At 40.6% G+C, this 14263-nt stretch overlaps 1 protein-coding gene across 1 annotated transcript in view; it reads left to right on the top strand.

Moving 5' to 3' along the window:
• Positions 1-600: 600 nt before the first annotated feature.
• The window catches only part of LOC113952776 (deleted in malignant brain tumors 1 protein-like), an 18128-nt gene continuing 4465 nt past the window's right edge, over positions 601-14263 (top strand). Inside the window, exons 1-9 of the mRNA XM_027655197.1 lie at positions 601-722; positions 931-1139; positions 2231-2403; positions 2805-3193; positions 4059-4330; positions 11767-12078; positions 13257-13763; positions 13965-14159; positions 14252-14261. Coding sequence (XP_027510998.1) covers positions 700-722; positions 931-1139; positions 2231-2403; positions 2805-3193; positions 4059-4330; positions 11767-12078; positions 13257-13763; positions 13965-14159; positions 14252-14261 — 2090 coding nt within the window. The 5' untranslated portion in view covers positions 601-699. The remainder of the gene's footprint in view (positions 723-930; positions 1140-2230; positions 2404-2804; positions 3194-4058; positions 4331-11766; positions 12079-13256; positions 13764-13964; positions 14160-14251; positions 14262-14263) is intronic.

Genomic DNA, 14263 nt, shown 5'->3' with positions numbered 1-14263 from the left:
ATGCTCCTTCATCCACCAGGGCCTCACTTGCTTCTTTCTTTTCCTCTTCTACAGATACCACAACCATGACCACTACCATAGGCACCACTACTCCAGGTGGGTCTGAATTTGTGCTTGTTTTTCTGTCCACTTATTTTCGGAACCAGGAAGTGCTGCAGAGGTTGGTCTTTGGTCTTCTGTGTGGGAGAGCAGAGCCTGGGAATAGCACAACCTTATGAAGCTAATGGTGGGTGCCATAGAATTCATAGAGTATTGCCTAGTCCCCAGCAAGTGAAGGTGCCTGTGTGCTAGATGGTTTTCCTTTGTTTTCCTTCTGTGATTTCATGGTATTTGGACTATGATATGACTTTCCCTGACACAGATATGACTGAATTCTGACTGCAAGGGTCTGTCAGAATTCTCTGAAGAGATCATCACACCTGTTGTCTAACGAAGAAGAGAACAGCCATTCAGTTTCCTTTGAGATTTAACCTCCTTTTACTTTGCCTTGGTTGTGTACAATATATTATATTGTATTATAATTAAGTCTAAGTGAATCATATCTAAATCTTCTTTTCTTTTTTTTTTTCAGACACAAGATTTTTTTGTGGTAGCCTACTTTTTACTCCCTCTGGGACTTTTGAGAGTCCTTATCCTTTGAATTATCCAGAGAGAGCAGATTGTTTGTGGGAAATACAAGTAGCAAATAATTTTCGCATTATGCTCACATTTGAAAGTGTTCAGTAAGTAAACAACTTTCTGCTGGGCAATTAATAGATTCCAGATCTCAACTGCATCCACAGTTCCTGGGCACATTTCCCATCCTCTGTGTGAATGATAAATACACATGGGAATTATGTGAATGCAGAATCTTATTTTATTGTTTGTTCAGCATTTAAAAACCAAAGTTTACCAAATACATTTCATTATATGTTCAAATTTCTTCCTCAGGTTGCTGGGTGGATGCCTGTATGACTATATTGAGATCTATGATGGGCCACCCAATACTTCACCTCTACTTGGAAGAATTTGTTCTACTTCCAAGCTCACATACAGGTCATCCTCAAACTTCATGACTGTCAAGTTTTACAGTGACTCCAAATATTCCAATGGAAGGTTTCGGGCTCAGTATCAGTCCTTTCTGGCAGACCAGAATGCCAGTAAGTTTCCATTCTATTTATAATTCCATTCTGTTTGTAATGTTTTCTTTCCTCATAAGCTTTTATACACTGATTTTATTTGCCATATAAATATGTGTTACTTTGGTTGAAGAAATCCCACATAACTGACATTCCAATTTGAATTTTGCAACTAATTACTGACCGGTCATTTTCAGGCAATAATTATTTTTTGTTCTTAAAAAAAATTTCAGGTATCAATTTATTTGCCTCTAGATGTTTTCTATGATGTTTTCTAAATTCATGGGTTTTTGTATCACATTATAATTCATATACATTTTTGTACCTTTCTGGGCAAATTTTCATAAGAATCATAGAAATATTGGTTAGAAAGGACTTTTGGAGGTTTCCTTGTCCAACTATTGAAAGCAGAGCTCTTGCCAACACCTGATCAGGTCCATTATGAACTTGTCTAGCTGTGTCTCTAGAAATATTCAAAGGATGAAGTACTCAAAGCTACTTCTCTGGGTGATCTGTTCCAGCACTGTCCTGCAGTCCCAATGCTGAGGTGTATCTCAAGCACACTCACAACCTCTCCAGCACAAACATTTGGCTCTCTTGTCTTTTTAACTGCTTTTCAAGAGGCTGTGTGTTGCTAGTAAGTCCTTGTTATCAGACATCTCACTCCACCAAAGGCCAAACTCTCCGTGGAATCATTGCTTTTCATGTCATGGACTCAGTGAAGCATCATGGAGACAGTATCAGGATCCCCTCCCAGCCGAGCTGTGTTTCTGTAAACCAGTCTGAAACTTCAGCTCTACGCTTTCCACAATATTTTCCGGATTCTTATTCAGGAAAAGCTCCCACTTCTTATCATTTTGTGTGAGTGGTGATAGAGGCTCAAGGTCTCAGCAAAAAACTATTGTAAAGCTACGTCTTTTTGCCAGGGGAGCAACTGAAGGTCAGCTGAAGTATGTCAGAGACTATTGCTTCCTCATATCTAAGTCTAAAGTGTAAAAGTAAGCAGTTTGGCTTATCTCTAAATGATAGCAGGGATTGTATTTGTTGAAGTTGCAATATGCAAGCATTATCAAGTGCCTGGAACCACTAATAGTTCATATTTTCTTCCCTAGCCCTTGCGTGCTACCCAACCTCCATGCGCGCAGTTGTGGACAGACACTATCTCCAGTCACAGGGCTACTCAGTGAGGAGCATCAGCTTGCCTGACTCCAACTGTAGGCCAACAATCACATCAACGATGGTTATATTCAACATTCCATACAACGGCTGTGCCACGCAGAGACAGGTTGGTGTCAACACATCTGGGAGAGCTCTGGGCATGGAAATTTAACAGACATTTAGAAAATTGTCTTGAATTGCAAAGGGTGTAGTAGGCCACAGGTGTTCAAAACATAGAAAATAATCACATGTTTCTGGAGGCTAAAGTTTGTTAAATATCCCTGTTTATCCTTTCCAGGGTTTAGGAAATCCCTATACCTATTTCAGAATGATGTTTTAGAGAACAAGAGTAGAGGGGAGAGTTGAGTGAGCAACCCCATGCAGATACTTAGGTATTTTTGAGTATGACATGTTCTTTCTGACTAATACTAAGACCTGGCACATACAGAAGTTAATAGCACACACCTGGTACACTCAGTGAACACGACCACACGTGGTAATTTTGTACTCATTTAATGTGTCAAATAGGGCGACAGCGAAACCATCACCTACTCCAACGTGATAAAAGTGTCTGCTCCTGGTTACACCGTCAAAAGGCAGAAGGACCTTCACCTCCATGTCAGCTGCAAAATGATCCAGAACACCTGGGTGCAAGTAGTGTACACGGCCAATGACATCGCTGATGTCAATGAAACCCAGTATGGCAGATACGACGTGAACCTGGCATTCTACAATTCCTCATCTTTCCTGTGGCCGGTGCAGAACTTCCCATACTACGTTGACCCGAATCAGAATTTGTTCCTCCAAGCATCTCTTCACAGCTCTGACCAAAATCTGATAGTGTTTGTGGACACCTGCGTGGCATCACCGGATCCCAGTGATTTTAGAACATTGACCTATGAATTGATCAAAAGGGGGTAAGAACTTTCTAAGGAATTACTTTGAAAGTATATGGATACTTCTGAAAGAGCTTAATTTGTGAAAGAGGTGATTTAGGGCCAGTGTACATTGGCTGCAATTCTCACTACAAGTACACTTCTAACAACAACCTTTTGGCAAAGCCTGAGTAAAATACAGTGTGACAAAGAAATGCCATTCAGAAGTTGCAGTCAAGCATTGAGATTTCACTCGAGGATCTGCACTGAGATTTCTTCTCAAGTGCAGAAATTGAGGTCTGATTTTGTTTCTGAAATAAATATATGAAACGTAGGGATGTCAATAGCTCTACACTTTCATATATCACAGTTAGAATTTTACAGCATCTTAGCTAGAACAGAAAACTGTCTACTCAGAAAGCAAAGAAGTCCCTTAGCCTTTTCTTGTTATTCTAGAAACCCAGAACATTTTGCTTAATTTTATACCAAGGTATACTGAAGCACTAAAGAACATGTTTATTAAAAAAAAACAAAAAGTGTATTAGAATTAGTTTTGTACTTCCAGAGTAGAAAAGGACACTTTCTCTTTCTTCAGCAACCTTCAGGGACCTCTTTGCACACAGGCAAATGCAAAACAGGTTCTCACCTGAAACACAGAAACCAGTAGAACCACTAGTCATTTTTCAGCTCTCCATGCTTACACAAACTTTGTTGAGCTTTGAAATTTCTGTGCTGCGTGCATTTAATAATCCCTCCTCTTGCTAAAAGCACGCGCTTTTCTTAATCCTTCCAATCTCTGATTTTATATTTAACTCTGAAACTTATTGCACAAAGGTAATGCAATAGTGCTGCCATTCAAGAGAAGCTATTGGTCAATGGCTAATCTGTTGGTTTTATGTCTCCCCAGGTGTGTTAAGGACCATACCTACTCTCTGCACTCCTCACCGCGCGGCAGCGTCGCTCGGTTTTCGTTTAACGCTTTCTCCTTTGCTAAGCAATACCCGTCAGTTTACCTGCAGTGCGAGCTGGTGGTGTGCAGGCAGAGAGACTACTCCTCCCGCTGCTATCAGGGCTGTGTGAGCAGGCTCAAGAGGAATTCAGGTTCTTCCCAGGAACGAGTGAATGTTGTTGTTGGACCTGTGCAGCTTCGGGAAGCTCACGCTGAGAACAGGAACACTGGTAAGTTTAAATATCTTAAATAACGTAAGACTCTGTGTGTCACTGTCTGTTTGCATTGCAGTTCAGACATGAAACCCATTTATTTGCAATTCTGCTATGATTCTTATGGGGATTATTATATTTTTTTAATATAATATTTAAATTAGTTTTACAAGCTGTTTCCTTTCTGTCATGGTTTAGATCCATTCTTTGTTCTGCACAATGGCAATTGATTCAGCTCTGCAGAAAGAGGGATGAGCTATAACTCATCTCCCTGCTGGATTTATATTAATATTCCTAAACTGACTGTGCCTGATTGGCATGTCTCTCATTCATTAACAATCAATCTCTATGTCCCCTTTGACATGTTGCTTCCCAGTGCCTTGTATCCATTGTTTCCGCTGTCAGAAAATGGCATCTTGTGGTCTTTGAGTGTAATAACTACAGACTCTCAGTTACTCTTTAATTTCTTGCCATAACCCTTACTCTTTTTGCGGGGCCACAGAATCATTTTGAGTAAAACAATTTGTTTTCTGATCTAACCCAGATTACAGCATTGTAATTCAAGTTCTCTTTGCCTAATTACCTCTGAGATTAACCAGGTCAGGAAAACAAATGTAAGCCTTTCTCTTTTGTGAACAGACCTTGACTCTGACATGCAGGCAAGAGGGGAGTCTCCGAGCTCAGAGCCTGCTGGCAGCTCCCATGTCCCCCTGGCTGTCACTGCCGTGGTGCTGGGAGCTGCTGCTCTTCTCACCGTGGGAGGATTTGTTTTGAAGCGTGAACTGCAGAAACCCATCCCCTACCAGATAATGTGAGAGGCAACCCAGGCTTGCAGGTGGAAGGATATTTTCACCAGCCATCTGCTTTGTTGTTTGGTTTTGCAATCAGCATGAAGGGCAACTCTTACTTGACTATTCCACTATCTTCTCGTCAGAAGAACGTCTTGTATCAAGATTACACCTGATGTTACCATGAACTGAACTTTTAAAGCAGTCTGATTTTAAAACCTAGTCTGAACATACCGAAGGTGTAAAGAAACGTTAATTCTTCCACTCTAGCATTCAAATAAGCACCTTCAATGCTGGACATTTCAGGGCATCTCAGTTGAACTCTTGGTTGAGTGTCTGTCTCATTTAGGTGACTTGAGAAAGAACTTTGGCCATTGCTGATATGCAGATAAAACACCTGTGTAACACCATGATTTACTCCGTGTAGTCTAACAAAAATGTTGCTTTGCAGTAAAAAAATCTCAATAATGAGCCATAAGCAAAAATGCACATGAGGAAGTATTCCTGTACAGTGATCCTTACTTTGGGGAGTATGGTTCTTCCCAAGTACATGTTCCTCTGAGTAGATGTAGACCATTTATAGGATTTCATGTGGAGGATGAATATGATCAAATCTGTTAGATAAATGTGTAATAAAAGCATGAAAGAAAGAAAGTGGGGTTTTTTTGAGTAATACTCTTTTTTGTGTACTTGCAAACAAAGCACTTCTGTGTATGAACTCACGGCTAACATGTTATCAGGCTGGAAAGTGTGGCTTCTGACAAAGTGACTTTTCCAAGCAACGATTCCTGCTCTTGCTCTCACACATTTCTACACCTGTGAAGTGGGGGAGGGAGAGAATGTACGTAAGTTGCCATAAGGAAGTGTGTCCTGTCTCTTATTCCCACGCAAAAACAAAATAAAAAACAATAAAAAAAGGAAGAATTTCTTCAGAAGAAACTACTTAATACAGATGGAAAGGTCATTGGTGTTGATTGAGAAATGCCCTTCTTCAGACTTTCCTGTTTTCCAGCCAGCGATGAAAGAGGTAAGTTCATTTGGAACAGCGTAATGTACTAAGTGTGAGGTGAGCCAGAGTCAAAGTAGTGACGTGTAAGGAAAGTGTGCTGTACTCCAGGGTGACATCCTGACCTGACAAGGAGGATGTGGGCAGCTCTGACAGGAATCATCATTACAGCCTGTACCATTTCTTCCTTCAAGCTGCCTTCTCCTCATGATTCCAGGCAGGCCTGTCATCACCGCTCCATGTTGTGGAGATGGGATCATGCACGTAGGGACTGGCATTGCACACAGAAAGTGTGAGTTTTGTTTTCCACACATGAGCAACAAGGATTGAGAGTCTTCACCTCCCCTTTGCCTACAGGCACCTTTGAAGGGCAGAACAACCCAGGAGGATGACCTGCCTTTCATCTAGTCCTGTTGTACAGACCAGAGATTGTCCAGACTCAGGGAAATCCAGTGATCCACTCAGCACAGCAAGGGATGGATTTGATGACAAGGAAAGGGTCATCCTCAAAGTACATGTGCCTGATGAACGATGTCTCTGCCACAGACCTTCCTTCCCACCTTCTGTCCTCCCCCATTTGGGAAATCTACCAATAAATCCAGTGGTGGACAGTTCTGATCCACTTGCATCCTCACCACCGACCAAGTGCAGACCAGTTTGCAATGACATACTTCACATGACACAGTCAACAGAGCCCAAGAGGCCATCAAGTAACCTAATAAATTAGACTAAACTGCCTAATTGCATCATAACACCTGAATTCAGACTATCAAACCTTTTTTCAGAAGTCTGTGGCTACCCTTTTTCCAGTGTAGATACTTTCTTGTAGTCACATACGAAAGAGGATTAATCTTGTTTGTTCTTTCAGTGGTTTTCATCTTGATCTCACCAAAACCAGTATGTCTGCAAAGTGTCCTCACTTTCAGTCAGCAGAAGAGAAAGTGTTTTCAAAGCTTCTTTCACAGAGAAAGAAATACCTCAAGCTGCCAGAAGACCTTAAAAACAAAAGTCTGTTACTGCAAGAGATTAATCTAACCAATGGGAAGGATGAAAACATGAGCTGTAGAGTATTTGTATTAATTCATTAATTAAGATTAATCGGAACATACTGTTTATCTATTTCTACATGCAGAGATTGTCTGATAATCAAGATGTCTAGAAATATCTAGATTTTTGAAATTAAGAATTCATTAGCGAAGAGTGTAGTGAAGAATTAATTAATCAATTTTGTTCTTCTATCTAGGCAGCTTAAGATGGTTTTTTACACTTGAACCACCTGGGAATCCCTTTTGTGTTCCCCTTCCTCCTCACCCTTTTCAGTCATTGCAGGAGTTTGGAGAAGGATTGTGACCCATCACTTACTGTCGCTTCACTGATTGCAGTGTTTGATTGGCCAGTCAAACATACTGGATTTTTTCTGCTTCTTGTCAAGGTGTCAAAACCAGAAGAATATGAATAGTGAGTACCAGGTGTTGTGTACATATCCTCATTCATGTGCAAATGTGGTTGTTTGCATAAAGAAGAAACATATTTACCCTTCTCAATGTTTACTCTCAGGCCTCCCAACATTATCTTTGGCCTCTTGTATTTTACACTTCCTTCTTCCATTCCAATAATGTTGGCCTTTGTGGAAAGACCTTCTAGGTCATTCTCTTTCTCCTTTGGCCTTTGGTTTTCATCCTTGATGACTGTCCCTGGAAGCAATAAATTTGTATATGGCAGCAATTTTAACTTGGGATAATTCTATCCAAGAAATGATGGCTGTAGAGGTGGGAATGAGATGGAAAACAACATTCTGGCTCTTCAGGGTAGGGATGCTCATCCACTTTTTCTTGTTAGATTGTTAAAACACAGAAAGAGAGGAAAGTAATCACTCTGACAAGAGAGTGGTGAATGAGAATTAAGCATTATTTCATGTTGTGGAAAAGCTTTGGATTCATTCTTCAAAGAATGACACAGCTGTAACTGTCACTATGCAAAATTAAACAAGGAATATATTAAGAAATTTTCTTAATAGAAATCTGAACATTTTCCCCCTCATTTGTTGGTTCAAAGCATCAAAGGAAGTTTTAGAATAAAATTAAGTTGCAAGCTATGTAATTTTCTTAACTCTGTGCAAAATTTACTCATTTTTCTACAGTGTTTACACAAAAGGTTGTCAACTGACCCCGATCCTCTGACACTTTTTTCCAATCTAACAGCCTCTCAGTGAATTTTGACTTGAGTTTTGGCTTGAAATTAAATGTGCCAAATGTTCATTGTGGGGGTGGAGGTGTTGACTTCAATTGCAAGGTTCTTCAGAGCCTCTCCAGTCACACTTCAACAGGACCAGCAGGTCAAATCTTATTTTATTTAAAGTATGCTGAAGCTTTAGGACATTCTTGACTCCCCAGGAAGACTTGCCATACTGGCTGGTAAGTCTCTTTTACTGTTTTGCTGGAAGAAGCCCATTTAAGTTTTGAGATTCTACTACCATCCTGTCAAGGAATCTCCCCATGAAAGAAAAATACTGAGATTCATCAGCTGGAATTGAAAGGTATTTTTGGATAGGAGCTCATTTTTTTTTTTGTACAATGAGATGATTGTGAAACCTATGGTAGCATAAATATTTCCTTCCAGGCAATGGAAAATGTTACTCTTGAGATGTTATCTTTTTGCAAAACCCAGGAAGTTACAAAATATTAAATAACAAATCAAACATATGTTTGTTTCAGATCAGAGGACTGTGGTTGTTTTATTGTTCTCCTGTAGAGAAAGAAACCTGTAGAGCCACTCCCCTTCAGAAATAGAGACTATATATTCTGAGGTCCTTTCTATCAATTGTACTTGGTAAGATGGGTACCACTATGGTTTTGACATGGCTACTCCTGTTGGGTCCAGCAGTTCTGGAGGCCAAAACAGGTAAAAACCACTTAGACTTGTTCCAGGGTGCATAAAAAAATTTAATGCTTGGAGCCTCTCTGTTGATTCCACAAACAGAATTTAGATTCATGTTTGTATCAGTTTGGGAAAAAGGCTAAAGCAGGAATTAGAGGAAAGAGAAAGCACAGTTTTGTTCTACTAAAATGATGAACTAAACACCAGAGTGAATGGTAAGAACGTTTTGAACCGTTTAGTGGAGTTCATTTTGCTGTCACAGGGTCGTACTCATCTTAGTGCCTTGCATCGTTTCGAGAATTGTGTCTGTGAGTATGTTATAAACGAGTCATTCCTCCAGTTCCAGGAATCTGATCTAAGAATCATGGAAATGATTATTTATTTATTTATTTATTTATTTATTTTCAGTGTATATTTATTTCATAGTATATGCATGCATATGTATGTTATATATTTAATATTCCTTGTATTATTTGGTTCTTCTTGGTCTTATGTACAATTTAATGAAATATAACAAGAAGTAAAGTTTTCTTACTCCAGCACTGTGGGTGAGTGATGAACATCTAAAAATAATGGTAGTGAGGAAATGCTTTTAGTTAACTTTTTTATGGCCATTGAATTCTTCCTTACATGATTAGTTTCTATCTCCTAAGCGACTTGGATGACTTTTTTGAGCTAAATAGTTCTGTGTATATCTTAGAATAATTGCTGATGATTTTTCTAACCAGCCATTTAAACATTGTGATGAGAATTTACGTTGCCATCATCCACCTCATCCAATTTTCTCCATCTGTCCTCTGCTTGCCTGCTGATGAGCCGTCTCCCTTTGGCTGTTCTACTTCTTCTCTCTGCTCTCTGCCTCTGTCTCCCGGAGCAGAGTATTCGCTGTATAATCACAGGCTTTTGTCTTTTTGATACCTTTGAAGTGTGAGGCAGGACTCAATCTATCTCACTGCATCCCCAGCTGATGGCTGTGCTCTCACAGTGATGACAGACCTTGAGTGAAAGCAAATTAACCTGGTTTAGATCAGCTCTAATTTCCTAATCCCGAGCTGACTTTTTGCCAGGTTTGCTGTGTCACCTCTCAGAACTCCTGTGAGCGGGGTTCAAAAATGTGCAAGTTCAAGTAGATATTTGAAGAAACAAGTCAGATATAAGTCAAGGGGCATTTTTGTAGCTTCTCCCTTTGAAATGCATACAAATCAGGACAAATTTAGTTTGGCCACCATCTTGACTGTACTTCTAGTCCAGTAACAAAGAATCAGATGCAGTGAAGAAATCATGGAGCTGTTAACTCCTGAGATTTGTTTTGCTTTGGATGACTTAGTGTTTAATAACAAGGCAAATATGCATTTGGCAGAAAAGCAAAGGATAACAAGTGCAGTGTGCATGTTTTGAATTCCAAAGTGTAAATCCTGCAAATCTTAAGTTACTGCATTTGTTTGCTCACTTACACTTGGTGGTAAAGACTTTAATAAATGTCTTCACCAAAAATGATTCTCTGAAATCAGGATTTTCATGCTACTCACAGCAGAATGTCTAAACAAGCCAAATCAAAGTGAAAAGCAGATGTGTTTTACCTGAATGAATGCAGTAATCAGATGTATACATGACAGGTTATTTCTTTATTTCAGAAATCTAATTACACTTCAATTGTATATAAGAAATAAAGCCACTGAATTCCTATTGAAACCTTTATCATCCTGTTGAGACTATTGTCCATTCTGTAGAACATTTGGTGGAATTCTCCCAGTAAAATTACTCTTAAAAACAATAGGATTTGTATTTGATGTGAGGACTCTATGTCCTTAAAATTCTCCTGAAAGTTCTAGAGGAAGAAGAGAAATTCCAGTTAAATTATTTAAACCATGGAGAGAAATACAGAATGAATATTGTCTTCTCTAGAATTCTATGTTTTATCTGAAGGATTCATTGGGCCTAATTTGGACATCATCTTAAGCAAAGTAGTGCCCTGATTCTCATCTTTCAGCAGTGCACAATATCCCATGAATTGTAATCTATCTGCCTGGTAGCTTTTATATGGCAGCACTATAGCAACTCCAAGAACATAAATTTAGGGAAAAGACACAGTCTTGGCTGTCTAAGATGAATCTTGCTGTGTCGCTGAAGTCTTGGTGATCTGCTTGAGCCACTGCTCTGATTTCCCTTCTGCACTCAGATCAACAGAGGCTTTGTATGTCACACTGAAGAGCTACACACACATGCTGCTGGTAAGATCCAGATTGAGGGCAGGAAAGCCAGGCTCTGCATCCCAAATTCCAGCAGGATTCAATGCAAATTGTGATGTCTCTTTGTTCTTTAGCATAAAACATTTTGACAGCAGTGAGTAAAAGTAATACATAAATATGAAATGTGTTCTTAAAACATGATATTTTCTTCCTGTTTACAAAAAGAACAAAATTTAGTGTTATTTTCTTAATACAGTTTTACTTAGCTTTCATCAAGAGACTGAAATTAAGTTTCTCTGTTTTTCTTTCCTATTATAATTTGCTTATAGTAAAGAATTTCCTTTCTAGCTTAAATAGTTTTTACTTAGCCTGCTTTCTATCTTTACTGTAGCAATCTTGCATAAAATATACACAGCTGATTTTGAGATCTTGAAGAGAGGAAGAAAAAAAAGGTGTGAATAAACCTCTGTCCTTACAGGCACTTACTATTGGGCTGGGCAAGCACCTTCTAGGGCAAGAGGACAGAATACTCCTTACAGTCACTTCTAGCTTATTTGTCTGACTGTTTTGTGCTCGATTCCCTCTCTCCCAAAGCGCCCTCTATCCAGCTGGTGAACGGAAGGCACCGATGTGAAGGTCGCGTTGAGATCCACTACAGAGGAGAGTCGGGGACAGTTTGTGATGATTTTTGGGACCTTGCCGATGCCGAGGTTGTGTGCAGGCAGCTGGGATGTGGCCGGGCCATTGCAGCTATGGGAAGTGCATACTTTGGGCAAGGCTCTGGCAGCATCCTGCTGGACAACGTGAGGTGCAATGGGAATGAGAGGTCCCTGTTGCGTTGCAATCACTCGGGATGGAGGATACACAACTGTGCCCACTACGAAGATGCTGGTGTTGTCTGTTCAGGTGCTGTCACATTTTTATTTCTAAACAATTTTGCTATAAATTGCACTCCATCTGTATGTGTCAGCATGGAGGTATGCAGACATTCTCCTACTAGATAACGTTTCATTCATTCAAGACTAAAAGCTATACCAGATATAGGTCTAATATTTTTTTCTAGTTTATTATGAAGAATTTTCTATCTGTGGAAAGGCACAATCCCTCTGAAAAGGCCTATTCACAGTAAGCACAGTCTGATCTTCCAACAACCCTGTCTTTTCACCCTGCTGACCCTGCAGGCCAGCACGGACTCAGGTTCTCTTACCAGGGTGACGTACAAACTGTGCTTACTCATCCACACAAAGCAATTTAAAGCCCCAAGGATCAGATATATATTGCAATATGCAGAATATTAATTCCATCTAATCACTCGGCAGAGGCAATAAGGAAACAAGTAGAAATTAAAGTCAAAGTTATATCTGGTATCAGTTTATCAGGGAGGAATGGGGTTAGTGGAAATCTTAATGGATTCATTATGGGCAATAGTAATTTTACAGTCATAACCCAAATTGTCATAGCTGACAATTCACTTCGTATTGTTTCCATATTTTTCAAGTTTTCTTTCAAGCTTAGGGTCATTAATACCCTTTCCCTTTACAAATATCCGTTCATTTTGAATAGTCTGTCACCTTGTTGTTTTGTCATTCTACTTGCCCATTATTTTTTAAGATAATGTAGATAATTTGTATTTTATTTTCTCAAGATGATCGTGAACTGAGACATGGCTGATGGCAACAGTTTGCTCATAAAACAGTTTGCTCATAAAACAGTTTGTTTTATGTATACATTGCAGTTTTCCACATTTTCTCAGGGAATAAGAGCCTGGTGAGTTGAATCCACACTAGAGGAAAATGCTACCTACACCAGTGCTTTTTAAGGCTCTTTAAGTGCCATTTATTTGCATACCAGTAACTTACTCTGCTGTCATCATCTGGAAATACCACTTCCAAGAAAAATTTTCAGCTGGTTGTTACCCACCTCCATTCTATCCATTGACCCCAGACAAGATGGAGTATGCCATCAGGGTAATTTACTTGATTTCACTTTGTCCTTAAGGAACTGGGCTTGTAGGTAGCACACAGATGTACCAATTGCACAAGCACAGTCCTCACGTGTGGGGTGGTTTTCTTCTGGGTTCACAGAAGAGGCTGATGCAGCACCAACAACCACCGTGGCACCAGCAACAGCAGCACTGGAGGCAGCATTCGAGTTGCCTCTAGTTGTTGAAACTACAACATTCCCAGAAACAACGGCATCTCTAACGGAGACAACAACCTCAGCATCAACAGCCCTCTCAGAGATGACGACATCCCGAGGGGAGACAACCATGTCAGCATTAATAGCCAGCACAATGGAGACACCGTCATCAGGGCCACCAACCAGCATGGTGCCATTGACCACCAGTGCAGAGCTGTCGTTCTCAGAGATGACCACCACAGTGCCAATGACAACCCTAGAGACGACAACCCTAGAGACATCAACCCTAGAGACATCAATCACCAAACCACTAACAACCCCCCTAGAAGACATGTCCCCTTCACCAGAGATGACCACCACAGTGACATGGAGCTCCTCACCACCGATGTTCACCCAGCTTGATACAACCACCACAGCAACATTGGCCACCAAAGCTGAGGAGAGCAGAGCAGGTAACCCTGTCCACTGTCACTCACTGTTCTCTTTAGTGTGCCTGAACTTCCTTCACAGGCCTGATTGTACTGCAGGAAGATTCCCAGAATGGCAGGACAGAGCACCTGGCTCTCTTCCTTAGTCCTCTCTTAGTGCTCCAGCTCTGCTTGACATGTCCAATGCCATGTCCATTGTCACTGAACTAATGACCTCCCTAACAGAGACGTCCAGTGCACCAGAGACAACCACCACAGCCCTACCAACCACCACAGCCCTACCAACCAGTACAGCCCCACCAACCAGCACAGCCCTCCCACCTTCCACAGCCCTACCACCCTCCACAGCAGAGGTATCCACCTCAACAGAGGTGATCACCACAGTGAGAACAGCTACCACAACAGAGGAGAGCACAGCAGGTAACCTTGTCCACTCTCACTCACTGGTCTCCTTAGTTACCCTCATCTCTTTTCGAAGAGTGACCCTGACCCATGGCATGTGTCCCTGTCAGGTGCCAGGCTGC

The sequence above is a fragment of the Corapipo altera genome, unplaced genomic scaffold, assembly GCF_003945725.1.
Source record: "Corapipo altera isolate COAL_440 unplaced genomic scaffold, ASM394572v1 180, whole genome shotgun sequence".
In the NCBI taxonomy this organism is placed as follows: Eukaryota; Metazoa; Chordata; class Aves; order Passeriformes; family Pipridae; genus Corapipo; species Corapipo altera.
Note: the sequence above shows the minus strand (reverse complement) of the source record. Positions and strands in the feature narration are given on the sequence as shown.